At 60.0% G+C, this 21,595-nt stretch overlaps 2 protein-coding genes across 4 annotated transcripts; one reads left to right on the top strand and one right to left on the bottom strand.

The window, feature by feature from the left end:
• The first annotated feature begins 4,396 nt into the window (after nucleotides 1-4,396).
• SLC2A6 (solute carrier family 2 member 6) lies at nucleotides 4,397-11,759 on the top strand. Of its 2 annotated transcripts, XM_027556813.1 has the most exons (10): nucleotides 4,397-4,578; nucleotides 5,088-5,250; nucleotides 6,296-6,502; nucleotides 7,123-7,222; nucleotides 7,844-8,055; nucleotides 8,458-8,610; nucleotides 9,191-9,299; nucleotides 9,644-9,829; nucleotides 9,993-10,138; nucleotides 10,994-11,759. In XM_027556813.1, exons 1-10 carry the CDS (start codon nucleotides 4,487-4,489, stop codon nucleotides 11,147-11,149), a joined length of 1,524 nt encoding a protein of 507 aa, XP_027412614.1. In that variant the 5' UTR covers nucleotides 4,397-4,486; the 3' UTR covers nucleotides 11,150-11,759. The 2 variants fall into 2 exon arrangements, with proteins under 2 accessions (XP_027412614.1, XP_027412615.1); XM_027556814.1 differs by lacking the exon at nucleotides 7,123-7,222 and having other exon boundaries at nucleotides 4,398-4,578; nucleotides 7,954-8,055.
• A 282-nt stretch (nucleotides 11,760-12,041) lies between these two features.
• CACFD1 (calcium channel flower domain containing 1) lies at nucleotides 12,042-21,184 on the bottom strand. 2 transcript variants are annotated; one of them, XM_027556815.1, is made up of 5 exons: nucleotides 20,995-21,184; nucleotides 17,774-17,846; nucleotides 17,101-17,226; nucleotides 14,151-14,258; nucleotides 12,042-13,617 (listed from the first exon to the last, which is right to left on the bottom strand). In XM_027556815.1, exons 1-5 carry the CDS (start codon nucleotides 21,113-21,115, stop codon nucleotides 13,527-13,529), a joined length of 519 nt encoding a protein of 172 aa, XP_027412616.1. In that variant the 5' UTR covers nucleotides 21,116-21,184; the 3' UTR covers nucleotides 12,042-13,526. The 2 variants fall into 2 exon arrangements, with proteins under 2 accessions (XP_027412616.1, XP_027412618.1); XM_027556817.1 differs by lacking the exon at nucleotides 20,995-21,184 and adding an exon at nucleotides 18,186-19,608.
• Between the last annotated feature and the right edge of the window lie 411 nt (nucleotides 21,185-21,595).

The following is a 21,595-nucleotide window of genomic DNA, read 5'->3' as shown; positions in this document are numbered from 1 at the left end:
ATCCGATACTCAAGAAACCAGGATTGTCAGGAAAGGAAAGCTTGCTTTGTGTACAAGGCCAGAAACCTGGGGGAGAAGGCCGACTTGGGTCCAAAAGCCCACTCCGCTTGCTACTCAGGGATTTTCAGGATTTTCATAGGTGATGGAGGGCTTCCCAAGTGCTGGCTGCGTTGTTCTCGGTCACTCAGTCCTGTCTGACTCTTTGCGGCCCAATGGACTGTAGCCCGCCAGGCTCCTCTGTTCATGGGGATCCTCCAGGCAAGAATACTGGAGTGGGTTGCCATGCCCTCCTCCAGGGGATCTTCCCAACCCAGGGATCAAACTCAGGTCTCCTGAATTGCCAGTGGATTCTGTACCATCTGAGCTACCAGGGAAGCCCAAGTGGTAAAGAACTGGCCTGCCAATGAAGGAAGCATACGAGACACAGATTTGATTCACATGTCACCACTCCAGTATTCTTGCCTGGAGAATCCAATGGACAGAGGAGCCTGGTGGGTTACAGTCCATAAGGTCACAAAGATTCGGACACAACTGAAGCGACTTAGCACACACACATAGGTGGAGGGAGGGGGCTACATACCGAAACAGCACAGTCAGCTCCAACAATCATCTTGAAATCGGTCACACAGTGGTCTCATCAGCGTCATCTTCAGTTCAGTTCAGTCAGTTGCTCAGTTGTGTCCGACTCTTTGAGACCCCATGAATTGCAGCACGCCAGGCCTCCCTGTCCATCACCAACTCCCGGAGTTCACTCAGACTCATGTCCATCGAGTCAGTGATGCCATCCAACCATCTCATCCTCTGTTGTCCCCTTCTCCTCCTGCCCCCAATCCCTCCCAGCATCAGAGTCCTTTCCAATGAGTCAACTCTTTGTATCTGGTGGCCAAAGGACTGGAGTTTCAGCTTTAGCATCATTCCTTCCAAAGAAATCCCAGGGCTGATCTCCTTCAGAATGGACTGGTTGGATCTCCTTGCAGTCCAAGGGACCCTCAAGAGTCTTCTTCAACACCACAGTTCAAAAGCATCAATTCTTCGGCGCTCAGCTTTCTTCACAGTCCAACTCTCACATCCATACATAACCACTGGAAAAACCATAGCCTTGACTAGACGGACCTTTGTTGGCAAAGTAATGTCTCTGCTTTTGAATATGCTATCTAGGTTGGTCATAACTTTCCTTCCAAGGAGTAAGCGTCTTTTAATTTCATGGCTGCAATCACCATCTGCAGTGATTTTGGAGCCCAGAAAAATAAAGTCTGACACTGTTTCCACTGTTTCCCCATCTATTTCCCATGAACTGATGGAACCAGATGCCATGATCTTCATTTTCTGAATGTTGAGCTTTATGCCAACTTTTTCACTCTCCTCTTTCACTTTCATCAAGAGGCTTTTGCGTTCCTCTTCACTTTCTGCCATAAGGGTGGTGTCATCTGTATATCTGAGGTTATTGATGTTTCTCCCGGCAATCTTGATTCCAGCTTGTGCTTCTTCCAGCCCAGTGTTTCTCATGATGTACCCTGCATATAAGTTAAATAAGCAGGGTGACAATATACAGCCTTGACACACTCCTTTTCCTATTTGGAACCAGTCTGTTGTTCCATGTCCAGCCCAATATGCTACTGGAGATCAGTGGAGAAATATGAAGAATGAAGGGATGGAGCCAAAGCAAAAACAATACCCAGTTGTGGATGGGACTGGTGATAGAAGCAAGGTCCGATGCTGTAAAGACCAATATTGCATAGGAACCTGGAATGTCAGGTCCATGAATCAAGGCAAATTGGAAGTGGTCAGACAGGAGATGGCAAGAGTGAATGTCGACATTCTAGGAATCAGCGAACTAAAATGGACTGGAATGGGTGAATTTAACTCAGATGACCATTATGTCTACTCCTGTGGGCAGGAATCCCTTAGAAGAAATGGAGTAGCCATTGTGGTCAACAAAAGAGTCTGAAATGCACTACTTGGATGCAATCTCAAAAATGACAGAATGATCTCTGTTCGTTTCCAAGGCAAACCATTCAATATCACAGTGATCCAAGTCTATGCCCCAACCAGTAATGCTAAAGAAGCTTAAGTTGAACGGTTCTATGAAGACCTACAAGACCTTTTAGAACTAACACCCAAAAAAGATGTCCTTTTCATTATAGGGGACTGGAATGCACAAGTAGGAAGTCAAGAAACACCTGGAGTAACAGGCAAATTTGGCCTTGGAATATGGAATGAAGCAGGGCAAAGGCTAATAGAGTTTTGCCAAGAAAATGCACTGGTCATAGCAAACACCCTCTTCCAACAACACAAGAGAAGACTCTATACATGGACATCACCAGATGGTCAACACCGAAATCAGATTGATTATATTCTTTGCAGCCAAAGATGGAGAAGCTCTATACAGTCAGCAAAAACAAGACCAGGAGCTGACTGTGGCTCAGACCATGAACTCCTTATTGCCAAATTCAGACTTAAATTGAAGAAAGTAGGGAAAACCACTAGACCATTCAGGTATGACCTAAATCAAATCCCTTATGATTATACAGTGGAAGTGAGAAATAGATTTAAGGGACTAGATCTGATAGAGTGCCTGATGAACTATGGAATGAGGTTCGTGACATTGTACAGGAGACAGGGATCAAGACCATCCCCATGGAAAAGAAATGCAAAAAAAGCAGCGTCATCTTAAGTACAGTTAATTTTCAGTTCCATTCTTGGCTTGGGTCCATTTCTTTGAGGCCAGTTCTTGGAACTATGCAAGATGCAGCACCTTATGTCATGGCTACGGTCTGGTCATCAAGGAGTTAACTCCTTCCACCTGATGGGGGTTTCAGAATCAGCCAACAGCTCACAGGAGATGACTCAGAGTATTATCTATAGCCTTTGAGGAGGAACTAAGAGGTCCTTGACTTTGTTTAATGACTAAACTTTATTATTTTTCCTGTTTGCTTTTCTTTGCTTCTGTATTTTTTTTCCCTTTCTCTGAATAAGTTCATTCTATGGCTAACGTTTTTCTATAGACAAAAGGCAGGTGAAGGACATCAGGGTGGTGTTCTGCCCTGGGAAAGCCCCATCGGGTCCTGCGCAGGGTCAATGTCTTTTATCTCAGTTTTCACACTACAGTCATGAGGACCACACAGCGTTGTAGCAGGAGTCACCACTTATTGGGTATGCTGAGTCCAGAGACTATGTCCTTGATAGCAAGAAGAAAATGCTTAAAAGACAGTGTGAAGTGTCACACGATCTGATGCACATTCAGTGTGCAAATATGCAAACAGGTACGTGGAGAAAAGAGGGGAAGGTGAGGCTGTTGGCAGAGCGTGTGGTTTTCCCACGTCTGTTTTCTCTATTCTAATATATATGGTTATACTTTGATGAGTATAAACGAGAATTGTAACAACTTTTTAAAACTCTTTGCTATTTTGACAGATAAAATTTGGAAATAACCCAAATGCTCAACAACAAAGGATCGGTTTTAAAATATGTGTGGACATCCATTCAGTACAATAGGGTCTGATTCATCTTCCTCTCTCCTCTCTGGAAAAGTCCAAAGGGAGAGTTGACACTAGTAACTCAAGACTTTTTGTCACTGCTGTGTGGTGTGTGCGTTTGTGTGTGGGTTGGGTTGGTTTTTTTGTTTGGTTGGTTGGGGAGGTTTTTTAGGTTGGACTTCCAGGGAATTTTCAGTTTCTGCTTTTTCTATTTGTAAATTGTATCTTATTACCTGGATGATTTGCTACAAGCCCAGGTTACTCCCCCGTCAGAAATGGGAAAATATACAAGTCTCGCCCACGGGAACCACCACTCCCTCCTCCTTCTGCGTTCACGCCACACCCCCTGGCTGAGGTGGCCCTAGATCTGGCGAGCCTGCCGGGTCTCACCGCATTAGGGGACTGCGGTGACTCCAGACGCATTGTGGCAGGCCGAGAGGGAGTGGAGCGCAAGGCGGAGCCCACGGCCTTCCTTGGAAGGGGCACAAATATCCCCTGGGTGACCCTGACGCCTTGCGGCCCCTCTCTGGGTTTCAGCTTCCTCCCTCTTATACCAACTGGGCCCCGGGTGGGATGCAGGGATGCAGTCTATGCCCCCAGGGCTGGTACCCAGCTTGAACCAGGCCCCCCACGACTTCCAAGTGTCTCCCCCCCTCGAAGGGCTCCTATCTGCCTAGAGAGCCCTGCCACCTCCAGGGGCGCACGAGGGGCCTGCGGCATCCAGGGAAAACCCTGCCTCCCGGTTTCGGTTACTCCGGCCGGGACGCGAGTCGGCTCCCGGGGAAAGCCCGGCCGCCCCACCCAGCTCGGCGCCGGCATCCTCAGCATCCGCACCACTCGCGGCCGCCCCATTGGCCGACGCCCGCTCTGCAGGGCCGTCCCGCAGCCAATCGCGGCCGGGGGGCGGAGCTCCGGGCTCCGCCGGATGCTCCCATCCGCTGCGGCCCGACGCGCCTCTGGACAGAGCTGCCCCGGCCACTCGCGGCGCGCCCGGGCGGGAGGAGCCGGTCATGCAGGAGCCGCTGCTGGGAGCCGAAGGCCGGGACTATGACACCTTCCCCGAGAAGCCGCCCCCGTCACCAGGGGAGAGGACGCGGGTCGGGTGAGAGTCGGGCGTAGGGTCTGCGGGTGGAGGATGCGGATGGCCTGGTAACCTTCAGTGGGCAGCGGGCTCCCCGACCTTGGGCCTCCACTGACTGTCTGGGAGTGGCCACCAAGGGGCCGCCTCGTTCAGACACACTAGTCCGGGTGCCCCCGCCGAGTACTAGGCCCAGGCCCCAGCTGGCAGAGACAGGGCCATGGACGCCCAGAGAAGGTGAGGTGTTTGCCTAGTCAAGCAGCAAGCTTTCTTGCATGGCAAAGCTGGGCGCAGACGCCAGGGCTCCTGTTCTGGGAACGGCGCCCTGCACCGGTGTCCCAGCCCCAGCGATGGGCTATCCTCATGCCCCGGGGGCTTCCCCAGGGAGCTGGGGCTCAGCCCCGGGAGGTGCCAGTCTGACCAGCTCTTGACCTAGCTGTCCCAGCACAGCCATTGTGCTCAGGCCAGGCAGCAGTCAGAGGTGGGGGGACTCAAAGATCCTGACGGCTCTGCACTGCCCCCACACACACTAGGGTCCTGCAGAACAAGAGAGTGTTCCTGGCTACCTTCGCTGCTGTGCTGGGCAATTTCAGCTTCGGGTATGCCCTGGTCTACACGTCCCCCGTCATCCCCGCCCTGGAGCACTCCTCGGATCCAAACCTGAATCTGACCAAAACCCAGGCATCCTGGTTCGGGGTAAGAGCCATGCTCTGAGCTGACAAGGGATGGGCAGGGGGACCGGGGACCCACTAAGTTCTGTCCCCAGCTAGGAAACCAACCCCCGCCCCCCAGACAAAGCCACAGGACCCCCTCCAGGGCCCTGGTCTGCCCCTCCCCCATCCACTCGGGTCGGCAGTAGAGGTGGGGGGTAGTGAGGCCAGACAGTGGCTCCGAAATGAAAGAGGGAAGTGAAAGCTGATGGAGAAGGCGTGGGAAGGAGCAGGTGGGGAGGTGTTTCTTAAGATCTCTACCCAGCAGGGCTGAGGGTTCCCCAGACCACCCCCCCAAAACAGAGCAGGCACCTCCCTGGACGAGGAGAGGCAGGACACTCTGGTACTAATGGAAGAGCACTGCTGGGCCAAAGGGTGTCAGGAGAGATGGTGGGCATGTGGGTGGGACGAGCACGGGTCCTCGGAGTCCCAGGATTCTGCAACTGCCGTCTTAGCAGCCTTGGATTTGCAACCTCAGCGTATCAGCTAAAATAATAACACCCAACGCGCGCCGTGTACCTAGTCTGTGCCGGGCCCCTGCTCGGCACTTCCCATGAGAGCTTTTTCACTCCGGGGCCAACCCTATGAGGTGGGTGCTGCTGCTCTCCCCATAATGTAGCTGCAGAAACTGAGGCTCAGACAGGCTCAGCAGGATGCCCAGGTCACTAACTGGATCCAACTCCCTGTATACTCAACAGGGAGTCTGAGAACCCCCAAACCTTAAAATCCCAAGGGCTTCGAGTCACAGAACCCTCCTGTCTGCTATATGACAGTACTGGGCGTTTAAACATCGGTCTGGACAGAACTCCGGCAGACACCTGTTGTGGCTTCCCTCACAGACAGCTGTCCATGTGCTGCTTGTACTCCTCTGGGGACAGGAGGCTCACCACCATCCAGAGTCCCAGTCCTGCAGCCCAGGCTCCCGGGACAGCCTGGGAGAGCAGCTGTCTCTAGGCTCTGATGGGGTGGGGGTGGGGGGTGCTGGGTGCCCAGAGCGCCCAGACATGCCTGCCCCGCACCCTCCTCTGCAGTCCGTGTTCACCCTGGGTGCGGCGGCCGGGGGACTCAGTGCCATGGTCCTCAATGACCTCCTGGGCCGGAAACTCAGCATCATGTTCTCAGCTGTGCCCTCGGCAGCCGGCTATGCGCTGATGGCAGGCGCCCACGGCCTCTGGATGCTGCTTCTGGGAAGGATGCTGACAGGCTTCGCAGGGGGGCTCACAGCTGCCTGCATCCCGGTAAGACCAGGACTGCCCAGGCCGGTCCCCTCACTGCCTCAGTATTTGCACTGACCACCATGAGCTGAGGGCACCTGGCTTCGGGCCCCCCCACTACAATCCATGGGGATATGTTTGCCAGGGAGCCTCAGCTCAGCACCCCCAGGGCAGCTAACTTGGGGGAAATGTGGCATTATGCCCCAAGGTGCCCCCAGTCTGGACTCCCCAAACTTCCTGTCTCAAGGCCTGGCAGAGTCGTTGCTCAATCAGAGAAAATCCATATTGAGCAACGTAATGGGGAGGAAAAGGAAGTCCTTGCCCTGCACCCCTCCTGGGACCTTGCATGTTACCCACCACTCCCACATCGGGGCTGGGCAGGCCCAGCTGGGCACAAAGCCCTGGGTTGGGGGAGTGGAGGCCAGAGTCTGGGTGCCCTCGGGCCTCCACCCCCATGTCAGAGCTGAGTGGTGCTGCCCACTTGACCGTTCAGGCAGCTGAGGTCCTGCTGAGATCACGACCAGGGCGAGAACCCACGGAAGCCCCCACTCCCTTGGTTCTCGGGGCTCACTGGGCCACCCCGCTCATCCCAGCCAGGCCCGGCGTGTGTGCTCAGCAGAGACTGGGTGGGCTGTGTCTTGCAGGTGTACGTGTCTGAGATTGCCCCGCCCAGCGTTCGCGGGGCCCTGGGTGCCACACCCCAGCTCATGGCGGTGTTCGGGTCACTATCCCTCTATGCCCTTGGCAAGTATCATCCGGACGCACACGGAACACCTCTTGTGTGCAGTCTGGGGGATGGGGGACGGGGCCGCTGAGCAGCAGGGGCCGGAAGGGACAAGAGAAAGTGAAAGTGAGTCACAGTCGTGTCCGACTCTGCGACCCCGTGGACTGTAGCCCACCAGGCTCCTCTGTCCATGGGATTCTCCAGGCAAGAATACTGGGGTGGGTTGCCATTCCCTTCTCCACGGGGTTTTCCAGGCCCAGGGATCAAACCCAGGTGTCCTACATTGTAGGCAAACTACTTTACTGTCTGAGCCACCCAGGGAAGCCCGACCCAAGAGAGGAAGGGACAAACCTGCCCACGAATGAACCCCCTGCCGGGAGATGGTCAGTGTTTGCTGGTGGAGGCCCCCAGGGCCTTGCTGCTCAGGCTACTCCCCCGTCACTCCACTATGACCCCTGAGGCCCTCCAAGGACCTGGGCCCTGTGATCTAAGTGCAGCCCGGCTTGGAGCAACCAGGGGAGGCTTCCTGTAGGAGGCGGCCCTGGGACTAACCCTTGAAGGCGAGTGAGGCTGCTCAGAGGCCCCCAATGGGAAGGGCTGTGTTCAGCCCCGCCCCAGCCCCTCACAGCTCCTGTCCGCAGGCCTGCTGCTGCCCTGGCGCTGGCTGGCCGTGGCCGGGGAGGGGCCGGTGCTCGTCATGGTCCTGCTGCTCAGCTGCATGCCCAACTCCCCTCGCTTCCTGCTCTCCAAGGGCAGGGACGCGGAGGCGCTGCAGGCACTGGCCTGGCTGCGAGGGCCCGATGCCGACACCCGCTGGGAGTTCGAGCAGATCCAGGACACCGTCCGGAGACAGGTGTGTGCGGGGTGCGTGCCCCGCAGCGCTGTGGGACACGGGCCTTTCACGCCGCTGGCATGAGCCTCGGTTGCTTTTCCTGGGAAGCAGGGATGAGAGCAGTTCCCACCTCCAGGAGCGGGGGTAGGGGCAGGACGTCTCGGGGTGTGTATGCGTCGCGCCATGGATGCCCAGGGACCCGGCCGTGTTGCCAAGCAGGGGGTCTGCTTCAACCCACCCACTGACCCGGGAGCCTGGGTCCCTTGGGGGAGTCCCCAGAGCTGGGGCTGCCCCAGTGACAGGGACCTTTCCTGGAAGAGGGAAGAAGGGAGCCTCCTACCTAGCCCCAGGCAGCCCAGGCCAGGGTGGCTCCAGCCGGAGGGGCCGGCACAGCCCCCCGCAGCGGCAGCCTCGTGTCTCCAGAGCAGCCACCTGTCGTGGGCTGAGGCCCGGGACCCGCACATGTACCGCCCGATTGTCATCGCCCTGCTGATGCGCTTCCTGCAGCAGCTGACAGGCATCACGCCCATCCTCGTCTACCTGCAGTCCATCTTCGACAGCACCGCGGTCCTGCTGGTGAGAGCGCGCCCCTGCCCCGGCCCTCTGTCCCCAGGCCCAGGGAGGCCGTGCCCGCTGAGCGCCTGCCCTGCCCGGGGCCGCAGGCACACCCACGTCTCATAACTGTTTCTGTGCACCTGCCTGTCCTGAGTAATGTTTGTAAGGCTTCCATGTTTTAAGCAAGATACTCGGAATTACAAGGGAGACCAGTCTTCTAGAAAAACGACCCCCTGGGAACCACAGATCCCAGGTTCAGAGCATCTGTCACTCGCTGAGGAAGTCAGGTCCCCCCCGCCAAAACCTCAGCTTCCTCCTCTGCGAACTGGAGATAATAGCCAGCAGGCCTTCACATGCCTGTCCTGGGCTCAGAGATGAGATGAGGTGTGAAGATTAGGGGCAGTGGTGCCAGGATCCAGTACTAGCCCGGGGCTTAGTGGTGGGCATGACGGTTGTGCCCCCTGCCAGCAAGGCCCCGCGGGCTGGGCTGGGTGACTGGCAGAAAGCCACTGAGCCCAGGGCCTGACCCTGCAGAGCCTTGGGGGTGGGGGAGAGGCCCAATGGGCTAGGGTCGCTCAGCCTCACGGCTCCCTCCTCGCAGCCTCCCAAGGTTGACGCCGCCATCGTGGGCGCCGTGAGGCTCCTGTCCGTGCTGATCGCTGCCCTCACCATGGACTTGGCCGGCCGCAAGGCCCTGCTCTTCGTCTCGGGTGAGTGCGGGCGGTCACCTGTGCTTCCTTCTTTTGCTCCTCCAGCTGCTGCCCTTGTGGTGGGAGCACCAGGGGGGCCTGGGTCACAGCTGCCCTGCCGGGTGGACTCGGTCTGCCCGGCACCTGGTGCAGGGCTGGACATCCAGAAAGGCCGGCTGGGGCTTGCGAGAGTGAATGAGCCGGCTGTGACACACGCACACTGGGCGTGACACACGCATGCTGGGTGTGACAGCCCAAATGCCAGCGGGGTGGGAGCGGCCTGATGGGGAGCGGGCGGTGCAGGGCGCTGAGGGGCTCGGGCTCACGGGGTCCCGGCCCCCTGAGGGCCTCTGGTCTGTCCACAGCGGCCGGCATGTTTGCTGCCAACCTGACCCTGGGGCTATACGTGCATTTTGGTCCGAAGTCTCTGGCCCCCAACAGCACCATGGGCCTGGAACGCGAGGCCCTGGCGGGCACAGAGCAGCCCCTGGCCACGCCCACCAGCTACCTCACCCTGGTGCCCCTGCTGGCCACCATGCTCTTCATCATGGGTAGGGGTGCCCGTGGAGGGGTGGGGGCAGGCCAGCGTCACGCTCAGATGGGCTGGGGTGCTGCCGTCTCGGTGGTTGGGGAGGGTCTCCCAGCAGCTCCAGGGAGATACCAATGGCCCCCAGACGGGGTCTGAGCACACCCTCTTGCCCCCCACCCCCGCAGGCTATGCCATGGGCTGGGGCCCCATCACCTGGCTCCTCATGTCGGAGATCCTGCCGCTGCGGGCCCGTGGCGTGGCCTCAGGGCTCTGCGTGCTGGTCAGCTGGCTCACCGCCTTTGCCCTCACCAAGTCCTTCCTGCTGGTGACGGTGAGTGCTCGGCCGGCGGGCCCCTCTGGCCGGTGCCGGGGGCCCGTGCAAAGGCGTCTCCATGAGTCCCCTCAGCCTCAGCACACACTCCCTTCGCACCGGGCCAGGGACCGTGAAGTGAGAGCCTGACGAGGGCTCCTTCAGTTCAGCAAACGCTCGGCTCGGGGAACTGTTGGGAGGTCAGGCAGCTGACCCCCAGACCGGGGTGAAACCACAGAGCCGGGCCTGCCCGCCCTGCCGCACCCTCCCGGGCAGTGAGCGCGGTCTTCCCTCTGGTGGGCAGCTTGGGTCTCAGCCGAGCGCGTCCCCGTCCTGACTTCACTCTTGGTTCAGCTTCCCAGCAGGCCTTGAAGCCAACCAGAGTCCCCAGTCCCCGGGTGGGAGGGGGTAACGCGGACAGCTTGGGCAGGGCCTGTCCTGGTGCAGTCAGTGCGGCAGGGCAGGGTGGGGGCACCCAGAGCCAGTGCCAGCAGGAGGCAGAGCGATGGTGGAGAGGGGAGTGTTGCGGGCAGAGTAGGAGCCCACCCCTGGCCGCGCCGTGGTGGTGAACCTGCTGCAGGGAGGCGCGTGGGAAGGCTGAGAGTGAAGGTGGGCGTTGGGACCAGGGAGAGAGAGGCTGGTGTCTGGGGCCAGGGTGGTGGTCAGTCCCAGGGCCCAGCACCAGAGGAGGGCTGCCTGCAGCCCTGGGGGGCCTCGAACACCCTGCTGAAACGGCTGGATTTCCTGCCGATGGTGGGGAGCCCCGGGGTGTCTGACCGGGTGATGTGATGGAGCCCCGCCACCCCGGCTGGCTGGCACAAGCCGGGCCAGAAGCTGGCACTGGGCTCCCCGTGACCCGTGCACTCTCCCCCCCAGAACGCCTTCGGCCTGCAGGCCCCCTTCTTCTTCTTCGCCGCCGTGTGCCTGGTGAACCTGGCCTTCACCGGCTGCTGCGTGCCTGAGACCAAGGGCCGGTCGCTGGAGCAGATCGAGTCCTTCTTCCGCACCGGGAGGAGGTCCTTCCTGCACTAGAGAGCGGCCCCGCCGGAGGGGCCTGCCGGAGTGGGCGGCGGAGCTGGGCTCTGGCCCCAAACTGCACCCTGCACCCAGGAGGCGGCAGCAACCCGCTGTCGACGGCCCAGGCACAGGAGGGCGGCCCAGAGGCCTGACAGCCCCCGGAACACGCACGGGCCCTGGGCGGGCCCTGGGCAGGCAGCACCGCCGTCCAGTGGCGTCACACACTTATCCGCCGGACCTGCTGGCAGAGGCGGCCATCACACGGCCTCAGGCCAGGGACAAGGCCTCGCTGGGAGACTTCGTGCTGAGGACAGACGGGGCCGGTGCTGGTGGACTGGCTCTGCACAGGGACGCCGCCACCCCGTCTGGTGCTCCCATCGCCTGGTGGCCGCGCGGGGACCAGGACAGGAAGCTGCACCAGTGAGGCCTGTGGGCGCCACAGGGGATGCGCTGGATGCCCACCGGCCAGGGCACAGGACCCAGCATGGACTCTGCCTCCTACACCCGCCCTGCTTCCGGGAATAGGAAGCGCTTGAGGGTGAGCTGTGTTCACACTATTTATACCAATAAACGAGAAGAGGGAGTGGGGAGTACTCCCTGTGGGGGAGCCCCGCCCAGCAGCCAGGCCGGACCCAAGATTCAGCCAAGGTCACCAGGGCCTGCTACCCCAGGCCACCCCAGTCTGCCCGCTGCGAGGCAGAAGGAAGGGGTGAGGGCTGGGTGCCCCCGGCCGTGAGGTTCCAGCTCCTCCGAGCTGTGTGCCGTCTGAGATGCTGGGGGCAGGCTGCACGGCGCCCGTGACACAGCAGGTTCCCCTGGGGCTGGGGCCCCACTCGGCTGCTCTGGGGTCGGGGCGTCCCTTTTGGACCAGAGGCAAAAGTTAACAAGCAGAGCGTGGGAGCAAGCGTACAGACCATCACCAGGCTTTATTGCTCAAAACGCAAGCCAGACACGGAGAGTCGACAAGGAGCACAGGAGGACAGAGCCCAGACCCCCAGGGTGGGTGAGCCCTGGCCACCTCGGCGGGTGACCTGCCCACTCTAGCCTGTGACCCGGGGGCTGGAGGGCCTGCCCAACACCCGCCCAGCTTCCTCACAGGCCAGAGCCACAACCCTGCTCCACACACAGCCAGCTCTTCCTTCCTGCAGCAAGGAGACACCCATCAGCAGGAAGGACCCCCGTGAGCAGGGAGACCCCATGAGCAGGGAGACCCAGCAGAGGCAGGAGTGACCCCAGAGCCCCACTTCCTGGGGAAGGATGATCCAGGAGGTGGGCAGGGCCCTTGCTGCTCCAGGGAGGTAGACAGTCTGATCCACGGCACACGTAGGAGACACACGCACGCACACACACGCACACCCGGCCGGCCTGCGGAGGCCCACAGCCCTTTGACCCCGGCGCTGGCCTAAGGAAGGTAGTCCCAGAGGACCCCTGAAGGCACGTGCCACGCCGGGCCGGCCGCACGGTAGACCCTGCCACCCCAGAGCTCAGCCCAGCTGAGGGCTGGGGGCATGCTGCTATCCTCAGGACAGGGCCTGCCCCCCAGCCGCCAACCCTAGCAACCCCCAGAGGTGAAGGTCCACCTGGAAGCAAAGACTGGGTGCAGCCCTGGGGCTGGCTCCAGAAGGCGGGAGCGGCCCCCAGGCTCCTGGGAGGAGCAGGGGCAGAGCCCCAGAGCCGCGCACGCTGGCCCGGCCGGCCAGGCCCAGGGAAGAGACCTGCTTCCACGCTCGTCCACGGTGCTGCGACCAGAGGCCAGAGCACGCCCAGCCGGTGGTCAGGCTGCCAGGGCTGCCGGCGGGCGCACTGGAGGGGCATCTCTGGGCTCCATGGAGGAGACTGGCGGGGCCTGGGCGGTGGTGGGAGGCCGGACAGAAGCAGCCCAGGCAGCTCAGCTCACGGGGTACCCTCGTGCCTGGGAGGCCAGGAGGCCCGAGCGGATGTGCCCACGCGTGGAGACGGGACCCACATCCCCAGGAGCAGCTCCTCCCAGGCCTCTGGCCGGTCACAGTGGGTGGTCCCGCCAGCCACCCGAGGTCTCGAAATCTACCCCGTGGCCTGCGGCCAGCCAAACCAGGCCAGCTGGGAACAGTGGGGCCAGGAGGGTGTCTGTGCGGAGCCCTGCAGCTGGTCACCCCGAGGCTCCCCCTGCTCGCCCTGCTGCTGCTGGTGAGGCCCTCCGAGCCCTCACCCTGCCCCTCGGCACTTGGCTCAGGGTGATGCCAAGGGCGGGGTGCAGGGGCGCAGAGAGAGGATGACTCTGGGCGTGGGGACAGGTGAGCGGGATTAAGAGAACCAGACACCGGCTCCTCCCCAGACCCCTCAAGGTCCACGCTCCTCGGCACACGCTCACACAGACCAGGAGGTGAGCGGGGGCAGGAGGGCCCCCGACCCCTCACAGCTCCCCCTCCAGGGTGTCCGTGAGCTTCTCCTCGTCCACCTGCTGCCTCTGCTGCTGGATCCTGGCGTAGGAGATCGCGTCGCCCCTGGGGAGACAGGGCAGTCAGCACCAGACGGGCGACAGACCCCAGAAACGCAGCCGCCCGGCCTCTGCCCCATTCCTGGCCTAGGGCCCTGGGCAGGGAGGCCCTGCCTAGTGCCTGACGCACCCCCTGGTTTCCCCAGATGAGACCCCGTCACTGAGGATGGCAAAGACCCATCCTGTCGCCTCTAAGAGTGGCCTGGGCTGCCGGGGACGTGAGTTGAGGAGGACTGGGACCCTCAGGCTGGGCTCTGCGGGACTAGGGGGCGGGGGGCATCAGAACACCGAGCTGGGAGCGGGCCCGATGGGCAGAGGCTCTCCAGGAGTTGTGGCCCTGCGTCCCTGCCATCTCTACGCCCCAGGGGTCCCGTGAGTTCTCCTGCCTCCACCCCTTAGAGCTCAGATGCCTGAGAGGCACTGACAAGGGTCACCGACAGCGGTAAACAGGGCCACTCCAGACCCGCGTCCCCGAGAGGCTCCAGAAGGGAGAGACCACCCCCACTCCCACTGCAGCCGGGCCGGGACCAGTAAACGCACTTTTTGCCTAGTGCTGATAGTCCATACAGCACTCCGGTGGCGAAGGCGATGGCGTTGCCCAGCAGTGTGGTCAGGGTCAGGCTGATGACGATGGGAACGACCGCCATCCTGGGGGAGGAGCAGAGGTCATGGGGCAGGCCCGCCCACCCATGGCCACGACCCCTTCCCCCACAGCGGGCACAGGAAGGGTCCCCCGGCATCAGCTGGGACACAGGCTCACAATCGAGCTTCATAGAATCCTCAAACGCCCATAAGCCTGTCTGCAAAATTCTGTGCATTGGGGAGAGAATCCAAAGCTTTCATCGGATTTTGGGGAGACCTCCCTGGTGGCTCAGTGGTAAAGAACCCCCCTGCCAATGCAGCAGACACAGGTTTGATCCCTAATCCAAGAAGATCCCCCGTGCCACTGAGCAACGAAACCCGTGGGCCACAGCTACTGAGCTCTCGCTCCACAGAGCCCGTGCTCTGCAGCGAGAAGCCGGCAGACCGCGACTGAAGCGCAGCCCCTGAGGCTGCAGCTAGCGAAGGCCTAGACAAAGCAACAAGGGCCTGGCACAACCAGAACACAAGCAAAATTATTTAAAAAAAAAAAAAAAAGATTTTTGAAAGGGTCCATGATCCAAAAAGGTGGAAACAGCGCTGAGACGGTCCAAGCCTTCAATGTGCATAGAGACAGAAAGAGGAGGAAATTCCGGTGTCCGTTCAGGCCTGTGCTGGCCTTGTGACTCAGGACAAGTTATTCAACTGAGGCTCAATCTCGCTAGGGTGAGGTGGGATCAAATCTCAGAGGTTGTGAGATGGAGCAGGTAAGGCGTGTTAACTACCTAACACGATGCCTGGAACAGCATAGACAGTAAAGAAACCAAGGCTCTGACTGGCGCAGTAAAATCAGCCACATCTCAACAAGGAAGATTCCAAAGGTGAAACTGCATGGGACTCGCCCGCGGTGAGGCGCACGCGGAGCGCGTCACCGGTGAGGCATCACCCCGCTCCGTCTGGTCCCGCTGGCACCACCTGGAGGAAGGTGGGCACTCTGGCTCACGTGTCCACAGGGTCAGTGCCTGGTCCTGGTTGGGACGTCCAGACCAGCGTCAGTGATCTGGGTTAACACACACACCCTGTACGCAATGAAGACAAGACTGTATACCCTCTTCTTGGGCACGACCAACTGAATTCTACCTGCATGTCCATTCTGGCGGGATGTGCGATCATGAGGTTTTACTGGAGTTATAAAATTTCCCAGTAATAAAATAATAATAGGAACTGTGAAGGAAAAAAGAGACCGTGGGAAAAAAATCTTCTGTCAAAACAAAATTAAAGGCAAACAACAGGCTGGAAATATATTCACAGGAAACACAATAAAAGATGATGAAATCTTTAATACAGAAAACACATGCAACTTACCAAGTAAGACATGATGATGCCAATGGGTAAAAAGGAAACGAGACCATTGATTACCAAAGAAGAAAATGCAATTAGTAAAAGCGTAGAGAAAAAGACGTCACCTCTTAGCTAACAGATAGAAACGTGAAAATAGCACAGCGCCCAGGGCCAGGGACAAGGAGGAAGAAACCAGGGGAGCCCCTGCAAATTGTGGCACCCAGGGCCAGGGACAAGGAGGAAGAAACCCGGGGAGCCCCTGCAAATTGTGGCACCCAGGGCCAGGGACAAGGAGGAAGAAACCCGGGGAGCCCCTGCAAATTGTGGAAACAATTTAGCCACACATTGGAATCATCTGAACGACCATCATCCTTGACCTAGTCACTCCACACCTGGAAACAGATCCTGAGGAAATCATCAGAAACACAGAAATTTTTAGCACCAAGATGCTCATCGCAGCCTGACCTGTACTTCAGTTGGCAAACGAAGAAAAGCGTGACACAGCCCGTGGGGTAAGTATTTCTGTCACTAACCGTCATCTTATGAAGCCTTTGTGGTAAAACTGAAAACATTTGTACCATGATGTTAAGGGGGAAAAACCAGGACACAAATTTACTTGCAATGGTTAAAACTGGGTGAGAAGGGGGTTTTTAATATGCCTGCAGACAGACTGAAAGAACTCATATCACAATGTAACAGGCAGTGGGGCTTTGAGTAACAACTTTCTCTTCTCCAGGTTATCTTTAACAAACATACGTTACTGTTAGCATTTTAAAATACATTTTAAAAATAAAGATCAAGGCACAGGACATGCATTTCATATTCCTCTGTGATCAGACACGGGGGAAGCAGCTCTAGAACCGAACACGCATCTTATGCTCAGACTGTCACAACCAGTGGCCTCCAGGAAGGGAAGAAACCTTTGAAATAAAAACCTCTGTGTTGACGCCTAAGGATAATCCAGATAACCACTCCTCCTGCTGCTGCCTGGAGCTCTTAACAGCCTCCCAGACACCAGGCGCTATTCTAGAAGCTGCATTAGACACATCCTGAAGTTAGTTCAACCTCAGGGTTCAGACGCGAGGACTCGGATGCGGACCTTGTTGCTAGGGGTGGGACAATCCGAGAAAAGCACGTTTGGAGGCCCTATTTCCTGTTCTTCCCCCTTCCGTGTCAGGACACCTAGGTGGGCCACTCTCCTGAAAGGCTTTCCAGAGGGACACAAGGATCTACCAGAATCCGCCCAACAACTCCAAACGGATGGGCCAACAGCCGAGGGGAGCCTCCCTTCCCTTATCACCCTCGATGCTGCAAGGCGCATGGGCCTCGCATCTGAAGCCTGTGTGCCCGGAGCTGCGGGCGGGGGCAGAGCCCTGGGCGCAGAACCACTGGATCACGTGGTACAGCAGGTCCATCGTGCAACTCAGCACAAAGGCCGTCCCCGTTTAACCTCCCCGGGGAGTACACAGGAGTGGTCAGCCGTCCCCTCCCCGCTCCCGGCCAACACCGCTGCGTGGGGCAGAGGCAGGGTCTGGGGGAGCCGAGTCACGCCCGGCCCGCAGCACCTCACCCGCAGTAGAAGACGGCCTTCTGCCAGGAGCGCAGCCGGTCTGCCTTGGCTGCCACGGCGTTCGCAAACTCCATGAACTGGCAGCAGAAGGGCGCCTCGCACAGCAGCAGGACAGAGGCGTTCATGCTGGAGGGCCGGGGAGAGGAGCAGACTGACACCGGGCCAGGCTGGCGGGTCCCGGCGCCCGTGTCCCCGGGAAGCCACCCCTCCCGCTGCTGCCTCGAGGAACCCCTATCTGGGCTGCTCACCCCACCAGGCTCCGAGACAAGCCAGAACAGGGTGGCTGGAGCAGGGTGCCCAGGGCAGAGCCAAGGCTGGGGGCTGCCACGGCCCACCTAGGGGAGCTCCCATGGAGGAGCCCAGGTCCCAGTCGCAGTGACCAGACCCTGGGCCCTTCCAGCGGGCCGGGCCCTTTCATCCCCGCCCCCCCCAGCCTGGAGGGAAAGAGCCCCCGTTTGCCCCAAGAACCCCCCGAGCCTCGGAGCAGGAACTGTTCTGCACAACTCACACCCCTCCCAGGTCCCTGAGCCCCCCGCACACCACCAGCATCCGGCATGCCTCACAGACCAGCGCTCCCAACTCGACCCCCATGGGCTCCCCCCAGCCCTCCTGGAAGGTGAGGCTCTACACACACCCCCAACCCCCTAGGCAGGACCGTCGCACGCTTACTCACACCATCCACACGCCGGCCGCGATGTTCAGAGGATGGATGGTGATGCAGTTGAAGAGGCCCGAGATCGCACAAGCTGGAAAGAGAAACACACGAGCGGGAGTCGGCCAGGGGAGGCCACCCAGGGAGACAGCTCCAGACGGTGCGAGAAGCCCTTCCGACTAAGCCCCAGGCTCTCCTCACAGCACCCAGACGTCTGCCCTCGGATAGCTGACCCAAGCGATGCCAGCACATGGCTCCACAGACCGGTGAGGACAGACTCAGGCAGGTGAAGTGCTTGCCCAGACCCCATGGCCAGGGCGCAGCTGGATCCCGGAGCCGGCTTGCTTGAGGGCTCAGTGAGGGCATCCCGCCCTCTCTCTGTTCCAGGCCTGGGGGAGCCCACCCTCTGAGCCCCAGCTGTCCCGACACCCACCTTGCAAAGTGAGCAGCATCAAAGACAGACTGTCTCTCAAGGGCTCGGGGCAGGGAGGCGGCGCCACGCACGGCGCGGGCCGCGAGAGAGGCCCTTTGGGTGTAGGTGCAGACAGGAATGCCCCTCTTGGAACAGAAATCGGGATCAGGTCAGCCTGGGTCACAATCCCCGCTCTGACCACAACCCAGCCCAGTGACTCTGGGTACGGTCTTTTCACCTTTCCAGGCCCGTTTCCTCTCCTGCAGCCCAGCCCACCCACCTGGAAACACCCAGGGCCTGCGGTGTGGAGGGGGCATCCTCTGCTACCCGGGAAAGTGGCTTCCCTGGGGCCCCAAACGTGGAGCCCGCTCACGCCCCCGATGGCCTCCCGTGGCAGGGTCTGTGCACTCGCCTCCCTCCGTCCCCAGGGCCCCAGCCCGCTTCACCAAGAACTCCGGGAGCCTGCCAGGCAGGGCCAGGAAGCCAGTTGCTGGGCAGGAAGCTGCCCCCCCGCCCCAAGGCAACAATGAGCAACCAGTTCATTAAATTTGCAGCAGCTCCCTCCATACCTGATCCCTGAGAAGGCCTGGAGCCCTCCTGGTGTGTTCCCGTGTAACCCTACACAGACAGCAAGCGATGCAAGACGAAACCACGTGCAGGAAGGAGCCTGCCCTGTGTGACCCCCAAGGTCTCCCACAGCAACAGACGCGCTCCGCCCTACTAAAGGTGGCACCTGTCCCGGACCAACCGTCACCTTCATTCAGGCAGCAGGCTCCCCAGGCCACAGGTGTGAGTGCCCAAGACATGGCACTGCTTCTGCCCGACAGTCCGCTGTGCCCGTCTCGCCTGACAGAGGCCCATACGTCCTGCCTTCCACCTCCACCCCTGTGTCTACCAACAGCCAACCTTCCAGGAGGACCAGGTTTCAACCCAGACAAGCAGGCTCCAGCCAGGAGCCCTTTAACCATCAAGGGCTGGAAGATGTCCCCTCAGGGGCCTCCAATGCTCGTCCCAAGTGAGGGGGGTGTCCAGGGCCAGCCTGTCTTCTCCAGATGACAATCAAGACCCCGAGGAAATGCCTCTCCAAGGCCCCCTACCTGAGGAAGGTGGTGCTCCCGCACAGCGACCAGACAGAAGCAGGAGCTCTATCTGAACTCTAGTCTCATCTCTAAAACTCCTATGTGCTTTGCAATCGACCCTGTGTTACATGCTGTTGGGAATCCACATGACAATCACGTTCCCAAATCTGCAGGTGAAAGTGACATTTCAGGGTGAAGCCACAGGTCTCTCTTCATCTTCATGGGTCAGCACCCCAACACTATGAACTCCTGCAGCGGCCCAGGTATCCCGCTTCAAAAGCACAGAGCTGGCTGGGATGCCAGAGTTAACAAGGGACTCAGCCTCATGGCTCAGCTGGTAAAGCACCTGCCTGCGATGAGGAGACCCGGGTTCGATTCCTGGGTCGGAAAGATCCCCTGGAGAAGGAAATGGCAGCCCACTCCAGTATTCTTGCCTGGAGAATCCCATGGACAGAGGAGCCTGGCAGGCTACAGTCCACAGTCCATAGGGTCGCAAGAGTTGGACAAGACTTAGTGACTAAACCCCCACCACCGGCAGGGCTGAGGACCCCAAGACAGAGGGAGGAGGGTGATAGCCCACAGGACACAGTCAGGCCCTCCACTCCCCTCCCCATGCCTCATCAATGTCAGTCCCACAGCAGCCTCACTGATCTGCCAGGGAAACAGCTACCCAGACTCTGAAGGATCATATCTAAGACCCGACCAGTCTCTCCTACAAAGTCAAAAGCATGCTTCCTCTGAATAGCAGTGACAGAGACTCAGAGGCCCTTTGGTGACTGGCAGAGGGCCTGTCCCACTCTGGCCTCTGGACAGGGGCACACCCTGCCAGAGTAGCACACTCCTAACCTGCACTCCTGGCTTTCTTCTGGCCTCCACCCACCTGGGAGGGCCCCTAAAGAGGTGCTCCTTCTGGCATATCTGATCAGGGTCTGCCTGGCCCCGGCCCTCTGTGCCAGGCAGTCACTGTTCAAATCCTGAGAATGCCTAGACAGACACTCCCTTTTTAAGACCTCGGGCTGTGCCCGCCTGAGTCCAGTAATTCTCAAGGTTGTGGGTAGCAGCACCATTCAGCTAGACTGACGCTTGCCTCGGAAGACCTCCAGATCTTTATTTCACTGAGTAGCAGATCCGCCTTCCTATACCTGATCTTTTGAGGGTGATTGCGCTAAAAGAGCCTGGCTTCCCGGAAAACTTGAGGTTGGGGGTGTGTCCAGGACGAGCCTGCATCCCGGGAACAGGAGGATGCGAGGCGCTGCTGCGGCTGAGTTGACAGCCGGAGGCAGAGCTGACATCAGAGGAAGCGCACCGTCTCCAGATGGACCCCGAGGACCCAGAGGAGGGGCCACCTCCCTTCCTCGGGGATCACCTGCTCCCCGACACCACCTGCCCCTTGGGAAACCTGGCCAGACCTGCACCCGCCCCACGTGTAAACAACCTTCGCCGGAGGATAAGGCGGTCGCTGTCCGCACGCGCAGCAGAGTCAGCAGGCGGGGCTGCCCTCCGGCCAGGCGCGTCGGGGGGAGGGGGGAGCAGCAGTGAGGCCACGTCGGGCCCGCGGCTCCCCGGGCGGTCACGCTCCACCTCCCCCGCGGCGGAACGCGCCTGGAGTCCCGGCCGCCAGCCGGTAACCATGGCAACCACAGAAGCGCCCGCTTCCCGCGCGCCCAGTGCATCCAGCAGACTGCATCCCGAGCGGGTACCTTCCCGGGGGCACGCGGGGTGGGGGGCGCGGGGCCGGGCCGAGTACTCACAGACTGCCCCTAACACCCCCGACAGGCGACACAGCCAGCGGTACCACCACGTCATGCCCTCCTCCTGCGCGGGCTGCGCCGAGCTCCCGGGCGCCACCGCCGCCCCGCCCGCGCCGCTCATGGTGCCGCCGTCCGGCGCTGCCCGCCGCGCGCACAAAGGGCCGCGGAACCGGCCGCGTCGTCCCGGCGCGCGGCCTTGTGGGAGAGGCGGCCGCTTATTAGCATAGGGGGCGGGGCTGGCGGGGAAGGGGCTGGCGGGGCCGAGCGGAGGGAGGGCGCCCGAGAGGCCCGGGCTTATTAGCATAGGGGCGGTGCGTCGTGTCTTTAGCATGGGGGCGTCTTTAGCCCTCGGATACCTGGACGGAGAGCGCCCGGGGGCCTCGCGCTTATTAGCATAGAGGCGGGGCTTCGTGTTATTAGCATACGGGGCGGGACCCGCTGGAGAGCCCGGGGGCCTCGCGTTTATTAGCGTAGGGGGCGGGGCCGCGGCGAGGTGCGCCCGAGAGGCCCGGGCTTATTACTGTACTAGCACAGGGCCGGGCCCGGCCCCGCCGAACTCTCCGACGGTCTGCCTTCCCACCCAGACTAGCCTCCCACCCAG

Source organism: Bos indicus x Bos taurus, chromosome 11 (genome assembly GCF_003369695.1).
Source record: "Bos indicus x Bos taurus breed Angus x Brahman F1 hybrid chromosome 11, Bos_hybrid_MaternalHap_v2.0, whole genome shotgun sequence".
NCBI classification, from domain to species: Eukaryota; Metazoa; Chordata; class Mammalia; order Artiodactyla; family Bovidae; genus Bos; species Bos indicus x Bos taurus.
Note: the sequence above shows the minus strand (reverse complement) of the source record. Positions and strands in the feature narration are given on the sequence as shown.